This window comes from Gouania willdenowi, chromosome 15 (genome assembly GCF_900634775.1).
Source record: "Gouania willdenowi chromosome 15, fGouWil2.1, whole genome shotgun sequence".
Lineage (NCBI taxonomy): Eukaryota > Metazoa > Chordata > Actinopteri > Blenniiformes > Gobiesocidae > Gouania > Gouania willdenowi.
The window spans coordinates 12,163,266-12,176,821 of NC_041058.1; the positions used below are offsets into that span (position 1 = coordinate 12,163,266).

The 13,556-nt window shown below is 38.0% G+C and overlaps 1 protein-coding gene across 1 annotated transcript in view; it reads left to right on the top strand.

The window, feature by feature from the left end:
- Window positions 1-9,347: 9,347 nt before the first annotated feature.
- The window catches only part of LOC114477116 (cGMP-dependent protein kinase 1), a 127,103-nt gene continuing 122,894 nt past the window's right edge, over window positions 9,348-13,556 (top strand). The window contains exon 1 of the mRNA XM_028469225.1: window positions 9,348-10,053. Coding sequence (XP_028325026.1) covers window positions 9,797-10,053 — 257 coding nt within the window. The 5' untranslated portion in view covers window positions 9,348-9,796. The remainder of the gene's footprint in view (window positions 10,054-13,556) is intronic.

A 13,556-nucleotide genomic window follows, 5' to 3' on the forward strand; every position in this document is an offset into this window, starting at 1 on the left:
TAAAGTGTTTCCTACGCTTCCATAAGGAGGACTGGTGATAGTATATATTTTTTTTTTGGCCGATCTTGAAAAAAGTCCATATATCGGTCAACCTCTAATTTTAAGTCCAAAAGTCTAGAGAAACCTTTAATGAAGCCAATATACCATAAGAATACAACCCAGTGCAGAATGTGGGGCTGCTACATTACATTTGTAGTAAGTGTTTCCTCTCACACACTAAACAAAAGCTCGAGTTCGAACACATTAATCACTTTTTTCTTTGAATTCAAGGTGGAGTGAAATAATATTCTATTCAAAGTCTCACTTGAAGGATAAATACAGTAGATTTTCTCATCACAGCTCAGCATGTGGCATCATCGACATGTGATATGATATAGACTCATTTAAAGTGGTACATTTTGTATTAATTTCCAAAAATCCTGCTCTTGGTGAGATGAGAGGCTTTTGCATGTGAAGCCATGAATAGATCAAGATGGTATAGAGTGAAGATAGATGGATGGATATACTGTATGTCCTATAAGTGGTAGACGAGTGAACAGTCCACCCTGCCTTTTAGCAGCTGAGATAGCGTCCATCTGTCTTTAACCACAAGCAACACAAGATGAATGAATGACTATGATGTTCATGGAGAACAGACAATAGAAAAAATATTAAAATAAGGGTTTTTTTTAATGGTTTCATAATAACTAAAATGTAATAATTGAAGAAGTGACACCATGTAGAGAAAATACAGCTCCTGTTCACCTATCTGATTTTGACATTACTAATGCAGGGAGGCAGGAAGGAAGTATCATTATTGCATGTGCTAAGCCAATTTCCTGACTTCTGTTCCTATCTGTCTCCAGTGTGAGCTGAGCGATCAATCTGCAGCTCTCGATATGATATCATGTTACAATGTGAGACTACCTCCATGCATTGTGTGGTTGCCGAATGATTTTGCAGGATTTGCAGTGGCTCTATAAGAAGTGGGTGTAGCTTTTGGCTGGAGTGTTCTTTTAGTGCTTCTCGTATCCCATGATGATGTGTCTCGCTGTCACTTTCTCCCAGGGCACAAATCACCTCTCGGGGGATGGCATGCAGGCCCAGGCAGGTGGCCAGCTGGCCCCGTTTCACTGGGACCCTCATCAGAGCAGCACCAGGGGACTCCTGAAATGGAACAGACTGCTGCCACTGTTGCACATACAGTAATCACCTCTAGGATTACCATACAGGCTGCTGGCATGATCATCATTTCATCTTTGTTGATTGGTTACATAAATCTCTGTATGTGTGGGTGGTTATGGTATGCAGCAGTGGTTCTCTACTGTACCAGAAGGTGGTTGAACAGACATGAACATTGAAGAACAGTCATGTGGAAACAGGGCCATTTCTAAGGGGGAATAAAGGGGAGAGTGTTTTGGGGCACATTCATAAAGTCAGTAAAATGATGGTCCATTGTTCTATGAATCTGTGATAACCACATTTATTTATTTACTGTATCTGAATAATATCCACTGTTATCCAGGAAGTTTAGTATTATTTGTGCCATATTATATAGTCATCTTAAAGATGTAATTCCTTGTTTTAATCTGAAATAAAATGGGTTAAAAGTGACCAAAAATAGTGGAAAAGGTGGTAAATTGGGATTTTACAAACCATTGATATTGGTTAAAAGTTGCTAATTAGAGGGAGCAAAAACAGACAGAAAAAGTGGTAAAAAGGGTTCAAAGTGTCAATATTGGAACAAGTCATTTAAACTGGCAAATAATGAGCGTGACAAATCATGAATGTGGTTAAATTGGCTAAAATAAGCATGAAATATGGTGAAAAGAGGTTAAAAGGAACAATAATGGATCAACATATGTGACATTAGGTGGGAAAAGTTGTGGAAAGGGTTTAGAGGTGCGGAAAATGTCCTGAAAGTAGAAAACAATTTGCAGAAAAGGCATTGAAATTTGATGAAGAACTGAAATGGGAGTAATGTACAAAAACGTATTAAAAGGAGCAAAAATATGGCAAGAAAAAGTGATAAAAACAAAATAGGTTGAAGTTTGGTGTAGTTGCAGAAAAGAGGTAGAAATAAGAAAAAATGGGCTCAAAATTATTTTTAGTTTCTTAAAGGTATTTGGCAACCCCTTCTCAGTGTCTCGCGACCCCATTGTTGAGAACCTCTGGTATACAGTATGTCTGAGTATATGACACCTCCTCTTCCAGCAGGAAAACAGTGACTAATGTCTGCCCCCATCTTCTCTGCACGGTGATCTGTCCCTGAGGCAAACAAGAGGGCTCCAGATTTTCTCTGCTTGGAAATACTTTCAAACATTGAAAGAAAGCACATGAACCCTTTTTACTGGGCGCTCCACTCTCAGTATTCATGAACTCTGGGACATCCATGAGCTGACCATCCTCCTGTGCAGTCTAAAGGATCTATTGCTGCGTTCCGTATAAGGTCTGTTAGAGTCCATTACCCAACCCACAACATCTAAGGGAGATGACCCGTGTAGTGCTCAGACACCACAAACTGGAACTGGTAATGCAGCATTACTTACACTGTGTAAACATGGGAATGGTCTCGTTCAGAGGCAAACAGGGATACATGTTTCAGCTCGATAAATAAAAAAGGTACACTGGAAAAAGTCCAGATCATGTCAAACAGTGCATATTATTTACTGACCCAAAAGCTTATTTTTTATTGTACTATACCTAAAGGTTGCACAAAGTCTATTTTAAAACAGTGATAATCATAAATATTCAAACTAGAAGTGTCTAACTAAAACACACTGTCCCAGCCCAGTTTATACATGTACTGTACATATGCATTATATGCATGACGGTCTACATTTACCAACTGTCTTTGGGGCGAGACATTTAAGATGTATTCCCGTATAACTTCCACTGTTTATATCAACAGTGCGTTTGACCTGCAAATAGGGGATTTAGGTGCAAAGTGTAAAAACTTTAAAGTACAGAACAGATTAACACATTATTTCCATCATCACAAAACACATGCCTCTTGCAGTCTTTCATTCTTTACAAACCATATGACAGTCAAAACAGCACTTTTCAAATGCATACTCGAAGGCAACTTTTAAAAAGTATTAAAAGCTTGGCGTCCTTGTCACCAGACTGGCTTAACTGATTACAGCCCTCAACACAATATGCACAATAGGCTCTATTCTCCAGTATGGACTTAAGCGCTTTTTTATGCGCCTGCATTTACGTTCCCCTCTCCCGCGCATATTCCGTTCTTTTTTCTTTCTTAAGTCTCAGGCATTGTTGAAAACACACGCATTTCAACAACCTGTGACGGAGTGCATGCGCGCAGCTGCTGCGCGTGCGTGCGTGAGAGAGAAGAGGAGGAGATGGAGAAAGTCCCACACGGCAACCAGGAGGACAGGTAGCGAATCACACACACACATCTCAAAACACGTCCTCACCACACATAAGATAGTTATAACAAAAATATAATGAATGAGTAAATTAAATAAAAAACTAAACAATATTTACACAAAATGTACACAAAACGACAACAGAAATGCACAAAAATGTAAAAAAAAAAAGGCTCCAAAAACACACAAAATGACTCCAAAAAACATACATTACAGAAAAATACACCATACGACAACAAAAAATATGAAAATGACTCAAAATACACAAAACTAGATATTTATTCAAAAAATACACAAAAAGACTCCAGAATCACTCTACATCGGCAACAAAAAACCAATAATTATACAAAAAATGCACAAAAAGAGAACGGAAAGATACAAAAATACACATAACATTCATTACAGAAAAATACACCAAACGAAAAAACATATGAAATTGAGTAAAATAAAACAACAAACACATTTATCATGCGCATGTCCAATAGAATTAAACCAAGGAAATCGCACACACTATTTTACTTTGCGCTTAAGCAGTCGGGAGAATACGCACAAGGCCACATTTTAATGGGAATGTCCACATTTCAGGGCCGCTCCACCTAGAGTGCGTAACTAGGATGGAGGCGCACAGTGACTGACTTAAGTCCTGGGGAAGAATAGCGGCTTTTTAGACTTGCGCGCATGGGAGAATAGAGCCCAATATGCACAACCGTAACATCACATTGCACACTCACCTTAAAATAGTCAACTCTTGCCCACCCCTTCCATTGTCCCACCCTGACTCCCTCTTCCCCGTTCCTTTCCCCCTCACCTAGGTGTAACACTGCACTCTCTTTTGGTATTCTTTCTTTAATAAAGTTTTTCTTACCCTTACTTAGGGAGGGCCGGTGATGGTCACAAGTATGCAATGAAATAGACATATTTATTTCATTTCAGTAATAAAACATGCATAGCTGTCACAAAAAGATTGCATGTAGTGTTAACCTTCAACAGCATGTGCAGACAATAAAAAAGCTGCTGCCCTCAATAATTTGTATTAAATAAAATAATAGTGTCTGTCTCATAGATCAGGATTTCAGGATTCCACATCCTACGACCAATGTGTAAAAAAATTTCAACAAACGTAGTGTTTACAGTGGAGGTGAAAACAAACTTTCAAGTGACAATTTCTACCTTTTGCCTTTCTTTTGGAGTAAACCGTGCTTGATTCATCGATCTATAAGGCATACTTGATGATTTTATCTGATGAAAAAAATGTTGGGGGTAGCAGCTTTAAACAAAAAAACAAAAAAGCAAATGTAAAGTCATAAATATATCACTGGTCTTTTTTTTCAACCAAGATTACAATAGATTAGAACCCCATGTTTAAATACTGACATAAACATATTTATGTATAATCTGGACACTGATACTCATCACATCAGCTCTAATATTTGTCAGTCAACCAACAACTAAATTGACATTAGAATAAATACTTAAACATTCAACATACCATTACTGAGCCAATGCATCTGAATAATTTTACATTTATTGATTTGCAACATTTAATCACAGATTTAGCCTTTCTAGTATAGTGCATGCTTTTAGACAAGAGTAGCACCACCCAACTTATGACAAAAGACTCAAGTCGCTCAAATCTAAAATTATTCAAATAGTGAAATAGTATTGAGCAAGTAGACACAGATGGCTGCCTTGATAATGGTCTCTGCAGTGCAAGATCAAAGATATAATAGCGATGTATTGATTATCCTCAAACCCCTTTCTTTTTGCCCTTGATTGCTATTTTCTTGAGGAGAACACAACCTTTCAGTGCACATTTATTCTCTGTTGGAGTAGATAGTGATTGCTGAAGGTGACACCTTATTCACCACTCTCATAAAGGACACAGTGTCTGCTGCATACATGATTAATTAATGGCCGTTTTTCACAACGATAACAACATGACCCCGGTGCTCGCCTCTTTCTTTGAGAACTCGCTGTTCACAATTATCGCGCAACATATGACACACTTACAGAAACAGCGTCAAGGGTGAGGATGGAGAACATGTGAAGTTCAAGGGCTGAGCATTCACGTTGCAGTTATAAAGACAGGCACAACCTAAGCGGGATATCACGATGACTCACATGAGAAACAGAGGCTTTGGAATAGTTATTATGCTAATTCTCACTCAAATACATTGATTAAATTCTAGTTTTACTGGGACATGGTGGATACCATGCTATGATACATCAGATATAATAGTTTTTTAGTGCTACTTTCAAAGAAAAAGCTTTATGCCAGTCAGACAAGGTAGTAATAACGGGAAGTTGAGCAGTACACAGTGTAAGATTATGTATAAACTCCATCAGCTGAGTGAGCACCATTTAATCTATTTTTAACAAAGGATTTTAATGATACATCATCCCCAGCGTCCATGAGCTCACCTTTTTCAATGAATTCATTCTCTTGAAACCAATTTAGACTGTAAAAAGAAAAAAGGTAGAGTAGAGAACACATGGAATGAGTCCTGTGATTAATAATAAAAGAAGTGAAGTGGAAGTGATGATTCATGACTACACAGCCATCAGTCCATACAGAACACTCAGGATGTAATTACTGATTACTCAAATCAGAAGAATCCCACACCAATACTCTTTGTAATTACCTTAATGTTGGATGCATAAAAAAAGGGATGTTTTTTTTAAACTTCTGCAACTAGAAATGATCTATTTTTAAATCTAATGTTAAAGGTCCCATGTCATGCTATTTTTCACCCATCTCCATTTGTTCTAAAAACTGTAAAAATATAGAATTTCAGGTTTATTTTCCCAAACTCGCCTGTTTTCCAGAGTTTTAGCCTCTGAAATGTCACTTTCTGAGCAACTCTACACAAACAGGCTGATTTGCGTCCTACTTATGCATATTCATGAGTGGGCGTGTTTACAGACGGGACACTGACTTCCTCCTTCCCGCACGGTGACGCAGGGCCAAAGGACGGCCCACCCTCCTCCCACCCACTCCGTAGCCGAGCTCATTCTGCTTTATAAACACGAGACAGAGCGTGGAGGCGGGGCGTTCGCCGGTACATACATAGACTGTAGGAAATACATACATAGCACTGCGTGAAAGGACGCTGAAATTCTCACTTTCGTGGGCGTATCTGTTTACAAGTCAATCACGGCAGAGAGCTTCCTGGAGGTGTGGCTTCTCCAGCTCAGTGCCGCGTCAAATTCGTCATCAAAGTGGGAACGAGTCATCAAATTGGAGAGAGGTGTTTGGGCTCACCCTGCAGTATGAAAGGAGCAAATCACCCTCTAACTAACGAATGAGGAAATCAATGAAAAAAACACTTTGGGCATGTGTATGAAGCCCATATATCACTTTTATCATGTTTAAAGCACATAACATGGGCCCGTTAAGTTTTACAACACCTGAGTACAACTCACTTTTCTATTGTAGCAAAACTCTTTTTCTAATCTTTTGCGTTTGTTCTTTCAATTTGAATATGAGAAAATAAATCCTGCAAACACAGATGCAATCCATCCATCTATTCATCCATCCGTCCATCCATCCATCCATCCTTGGACGTATCGGTGGATCATTGCATCCTTGAACGCCGTTTTCACTGAGCATGTGTGGAACATATCCTTGCACATTTGACATACTGTAGATGTCATGCTTTCTCCAATGCTCTTTACAACAGTAAGACTCCATGTCAGTTCTCATGACCTTGCAATGCCGGCATCTGATTGCCATTGCGTACATCTGTAGCAACATTTTCCTTCGGGGAATCACAAGATTGTGACGACCACTGTCCTCACAATTATCATCCCCCACTGGTATAACAAGCTGTTTGAGCATGCATTTTATATTGCTGATATTGACCATTGTGAGGCTCTAATTTGTAGTAAATGTACTAAACATTGGTTGACTAGTGCAAAGTGAAAAGTGTCACTACTACTAGTTACTAGTCATAATAGGAGACCTGAAATATGGTACTAGTAATAACGGAAAGCTTTATTTGTACTACTTGTAATACAACATTGATGATTTTGCTCTACTGGTAGGGTCTACTCACACACTACTAGTAAAGCAAAAAGATTCATTAGAAGCACTAGCAGACCTAAGCCAAATGAAATAGGAGGAATTACAATCAAACCCTACTCTGATTGGTTGTATCATTTTCGAAAAGCCAATGGGAAGCATGGGTTTGCTTTTCCCCACCCCTGTATTACCATGATAAGGTTTACTAGTACTACTAGTCACACCTTTTACTTCATTAGTAAAGTGGTCTCATGCACTAGTATACCAACATTGAGTACATGTACTCTAAAGTTGAGAACTAGTAGAACTTAACTATGGTTCATATCACTGATATCAATTTTTTGCTCTCACGGCTTTCCATACGCTGAATGGAACAGATAAACGTTCATATTGGACCAAACGACCAGAGAAAATTGGTTTGTTTACCTGCAGAAAGCTCACCGCAATTAGCAACTTGACGTCACATCAGACCCAAAATAGCTGCTCTGCATTAGTCCTGCCTGACGAAATTGTTCCAAAAACAACTTTAAAGGTGTTTTCTGAATTAATGTGCACACCTTCTCTTTAATAGAAACACATAAAACCAATTGGTGTTGTAAACATCACAAGTGACAGCTTTAATGAGCTTTGGAATTGATAAAGTAAAACTTGATCTTGTTATCTCATCCTATCTAATCTCATCAGATCTGGTCCCATCGCTCTGTGCTTCTCAGTTTGAATCCAACACCAGCAGCAGAGCTTAGTGGGTTGATGGAGGGACACCACCTGTCTTTAAACTGCACAGAAGCTGCCAACAGCTCTTCAGAAATGGGTTAAATGCATCAGAAACATTTTGTCATAAATGCATATATGACAGCAAAGCACTCTTTCTAAACATTCATCTCGGATGTTAAGGATCACGAGGCATTGGAGTCAATCCAGCTTACTCATATAGGAAGGTATTGGGTTCAAGTTGCACAATAATATAAAAATAAATTTGTCAGTCGAGTCCTGTCTGTGTATTTGGAAGTGAAACATGAAGGGCTTTAGTTGGAAGCTGAAATATGGGCTTTTAAATCTTAATATCATTGCTCTCTCTGAAAATCACCAAATCCACCATAAACTCTATAGAATACTGACCATTGTTGTTGAGTAAACTTTGTGATATTCTCCAGAGAGGCCCAAAGATATTCCTTCAAACCAAAATTGTCACCATAAAGCACTTTATTGTGTTTTTTCCCTCTTTGTGAGTTATTTTTTAAGGAAGCAATTTAGGGACAAAGAAAAATATTTTTGGGCAAATCAAGAATAAAGTCGAAATGTTGAGATTAAAGTTGAAATTTCGAGAATGAAGTTGAAATATAATGTTGAGATTAAAGTCAAACTTCCGGAAAAATAAACTAAAAATACACTATCGTGATAAAGGTCAAAGTTTTGCTATTAAAGTAGAGTCTATTGAAGATCACTATGGCCAATTCACCATAAACTACAACAGCGTCCATCAAAACGGCCCTAATCGGTTTTATAATTTTGGGCAAATCAAGAATAAAGTCGAAATGTCAAGATTAAAGTTGAAATTTTGAGAACAAAGTTGAAATATGATGCCGAGATTAAAGTGAAAAAGACGAGAAAAGTCGAAAAGACGAGAAAAGTCGAAAAGACGAGAAAAGTCGAAAAGACACAATTAAAGTCAAAATTTTGAAATTACACTCAAAACATGTTGTGATAAAAATCGAAGTCAACTTTAATCTTGATTTGCCTAAAATTATTTTCTCCCTCAAAATTGGCCCTAATTCTCTTCCATTGTCCCTGCTATTAATAAAAGGAACTTGGAAAAAAACAAAAAACAATGGCAAAATCTATTTTAAACTGATATGCATAAACTTTTTCCTTGTAAAAACAAAACCCTGCTAGTCCTGAAACAGACTCTCCTCCTCCTCCTCCTCCATAAATGCCTGGTCGGAAGTAAAGGGACTGTCTATACTTGCACTTTATACTAACGTGACCTTTGCAGCCTGTGGGACGATTGATTTCTGTGTTGTGGGAAGTGATGAGCGCTCCAGTGGCAGATGGTGAGCAGACATCAGCAGCAGTGGAGGAACGGGGGCTTCCTGTGCGCTGTGCTGCAGCCTGAGGGTCGCTGAGATACGGCAGAGTGGACTGGTCGGTGTCGGTGTCGGTGGAGGAAGCTGACCATTGGTCACTGGTCTCTCCATGAGGACTCATCCTCAGCCTGGAGCCTCAGCGCTGGACTGGAGCTTTTACAGCAAACACCACTTTGCTTCCTCTCTGCTAACAAACCAGTGAGGGGGGGACGGAGCATCATCATCATCACCATCATCATCATCCTCATCCTCATCATCACCCTTTCACACTAAAAGGTCGGATCTGTGTCGCCTGACAGATTCTGCTTTTAGATTTACCCAACATGAGCGACCTGGAGGACGACTTTGCGAAGATCCTTCTACTGAAGGAGGAGCGGATCCGGGACCTGGAGAGACGTCTGGCGGACCGAGAGGACGAGATCCACGAACTGAAGAGAAAACTGCACAAATGTCAGTCCGTTCTGCCCAGCGCGCAACTTATCGGGCCGAGGACGCGCCGTGCGCAGGGCATCTCCGCCGAGCCGCAGACGCACCCGGACCTGACGCGCCAATGCTTTCGGAAATACGCCAAATCTGACTGGTAAGTCTTCTTTTAATTCATCCTAAAAAAAAAAGAAAAGAAAAAAAAAGAAAAAGAAAAAAAAGAGTGTTTCTGACAGTGTGTAACGCTTTGATTCACGTGCCGCTTACACAAACTCACACAGCTGTTTGTGACTCCTCAGTGACCCGCTTCCCTTTCATCCCATTTTTCCACCATTTTTTTTTTTTTTTTAAAAAACCCACATGAAAGAGTGAGAGCTTTACCATGAATGGACGAGCACTTCATTCTTGGTGCTCGATGACGCAGCTCCAGAAAGAAAGAAAGAAAGAGCTTCTAATTGATCAGATCCATCACAGCAGTCCCACAGGACGCAGACAGGAGGAAGTGCGATGCATTATTGGCTTTTAGTAGCTGGACGCTGAGGACCCGAAGTGCATGTCTGAGGATATTTAATACTCCATTAGAAAACGCTTTTGTTTGACCATATGCTTCCTTCATCACCTTTAGGTGCTTCTTTTTTTAGTCTCCATAAATGTTTGTCCCGTTCTCCATTGTTTAATTTCAGGATCATCCCTTCTACTTCTGTTCTTTCTGCACATAGGAACTCAGTATTTATTCCAACCAATGCATACATCTAGATTACAACATCATCTGCATATATTTGACTTTAGTATTGACAATATATTATTCATATTTCACCAGGTTTCTTCTTTGAATTTAAAGAAAACCCCAACTTTAGAAGCTCCACAGTACATAGCAATAATGTTAAAGTTGTTTGAAGAAAAAATATGCAATTTCCAACATAAATTAGTTCATCACAGTTCATCAAAATTCCAATTATATACATTTTAACACTTTTTTTTTTTTTTTTTTGGTGCTTTCAGATCCAAAGTCCAATGGGATAGTGTGTGTTTGATAGGCAAGCACACCTTTCAGCAAATCTGTTTTCTAATATTAGAATCAGTTTACACTCCCACCACTAGATGCTGGTAAAGTGTTGCCCATTTGATCCCTGGTATCTGTAGATATTTATTCCATATAATTGACTTCCTTCTGTCTTTGCCATTTGGGGAGTTTTGAACTCTATTAAAATAGGAAAACATGAACAGAGACACATTGACCCATAAATGCCAATAAACGTCTTAACAAACAAACAAAAACTTCACCTGAATTAGTCTAATCATAACTTCTAGTCTCTTTAGTTCAGGTAGAATGAATTAAAAATCAATAAATAAAAAATATGTCTTTCTTTAGTTTCTAAAAAAAACTTCACATCTTGGATGATAAATAGAAATAGTGATTATAAATGACAGAAGATCATTTAAATTAATCAAATATTTGCCAGAAATCTGTGAAATAACTAAACAGCAGTTTTATTACCCATATTTCACATTTTCAAACTTAAGGCCCGGGGGCCAAATCCGGCCCTTCAGAGCATCCAATTTGGCCCACAGGGGAAAGCAAATACAACATGAAGCCCCTCCAAATACACACATTTATTAAAACTCCACAATATTTGCATTTTTAAAAAAAATTACATAAAATTGTTGAAATAACTCAAATTTTTCCAAAATCCTGCAATTTTCCTCAAATGTCACCAAATTAAATAAAATAATGGTCACAAGGACTGATATTTGTCACTTATTGTTTGGATATTTTAGCTGCTTTACATTCTTTACATCTGTTTTCCCACCTATCATCTATTATGGCCCATTTGACTTTGACACCCCCGTCGTATACCTTTTTTCTTTTCTTTTAAGCACTTGTTGCTTACTTGATCGCGCAGGTGAACATTATATATTTCTTTTCTATTAGATACAGGGTGGTGGCGTTTGCTGAAGCCTTTTCCTGCTGAGTCATTGCACAAAGCAGAAACACTATTTCACAGGACTAATTCAGTACACAAATATGGATAAATTGGACACCAGCAGCACTATCACAATCTGTGTTTACATCTAAAGGAGGCCAGTTTGGTACTAAAGTAAAATATCCTAAATCATACTTTTCATTAAGTTTTTTAAGCTTCTGTGTTTGGTGCAAGAGTGTTTTCACTAAAAATATAATAGAATTTGACCAAAAACTTCAAACAATACACATTAAGCCACACATGTCAAACTCAAGGCCCGCGGGCCAAGTTCAGCCCTCCAAATGATCTTGTTGTGCCCGCAGGAAGATTTTCTTCAAAGTAGAAATTACAACAAAAATAGGACTTTTTCTAAATTACCATATACTGTAAGTAAATAAAATATGATGCGGGAAATTCTTACCAATTATCCCACCGAATTCTCGCAAATTACATTGCAAATTTTGAGAAACTAAGTTGTAAAGTCAAGTAATTGTTTTTTTAACCAATTGCTTATATAACATTCTGGATTTTGTTTGAATTTGTGTTTCTTTTCATTCACAAAAACATGGATTTTTCTGGCTCCGCCCACTTGAGGTCAAACTAGGTTGTATGTGGTTTAACACCCCTGCATTAAGCTAATGATGTCCACCAATTCTTAGAGGTTAGTGGTTGACCACCTTAGAATAGAATAGAATAGAATAGAATAGAATAGAATAGACCTTATTTATCCCCGTAGAGCAGGGGTCACCAACCTTTCCGAAACTGCGAGCTACATCAAAAGTGCTGAGTAATCCGAAGGGCTACCACTTTGATTTACTGAGATTTTAAGAGTTGATTTTAATCAGAGGACAAGATAATGAAGGGACACCAAGAAATATCTAAGTGTAACACGCAACACTTTCTTTTTCTAAATGTATGCAATTGTTTCAATACGTTTCATAAGGGACCATCATGTTCCTATTTTAATAGCCACTAACAATATTTTAATCAATTGTAAAACACGTAACAATTCAACAAGTTTGTAAGATCTTATAAAAATCCTCTTTTTTGTTTATTTAAAACAACATTGTTACCAAATTAAGAGCATCTTTAACAAGATATTTGCAACAATTGAACACATTTTTTTTTTTTTTTTTAAGTAAAAGAATAAACATTTAAAGATGGTTAATTTGATACAAATACTTATCAAGTCCAGCAGTATTTAACCCTACTAAAGTTCTGACTACATCTGTCATTTTTATTCATCTGTGTGAGTTTGAAACCTGGCAAGTAAATCAGATTTTAGATGGAGCCCATTGGTCACTAGAGCTCCTGAGGGCACCTCACACTGTCCGTGCGGGCTACCTGGTGCCCGCGGGCCCCATGTTGGTGACTCCTGCCGTAGAGGAAATTCACCCATTGCAGCAACACAATAGAATAGCAGATGGTAAGAACAAAAATAAATGTCAACATATAATATATATAGGATAATAGTGCAAATATACGACTGTGGAACAGACATAAATTAGGAAAAGATTAAAAAAAAAAAAACATATAAATAAAATTCAAAACAAAAACAGCATAAAAAACACAACAATGTGCAAATGACAAATGAAGGAATATTGTAGGAGCGTGTCCTTATATGTTCCACTTGTCTTAAAGGGTTTATTATTTCGAAAGTCCTGAATGAAAGTCCTATGGAAATAAAAATGGTGAA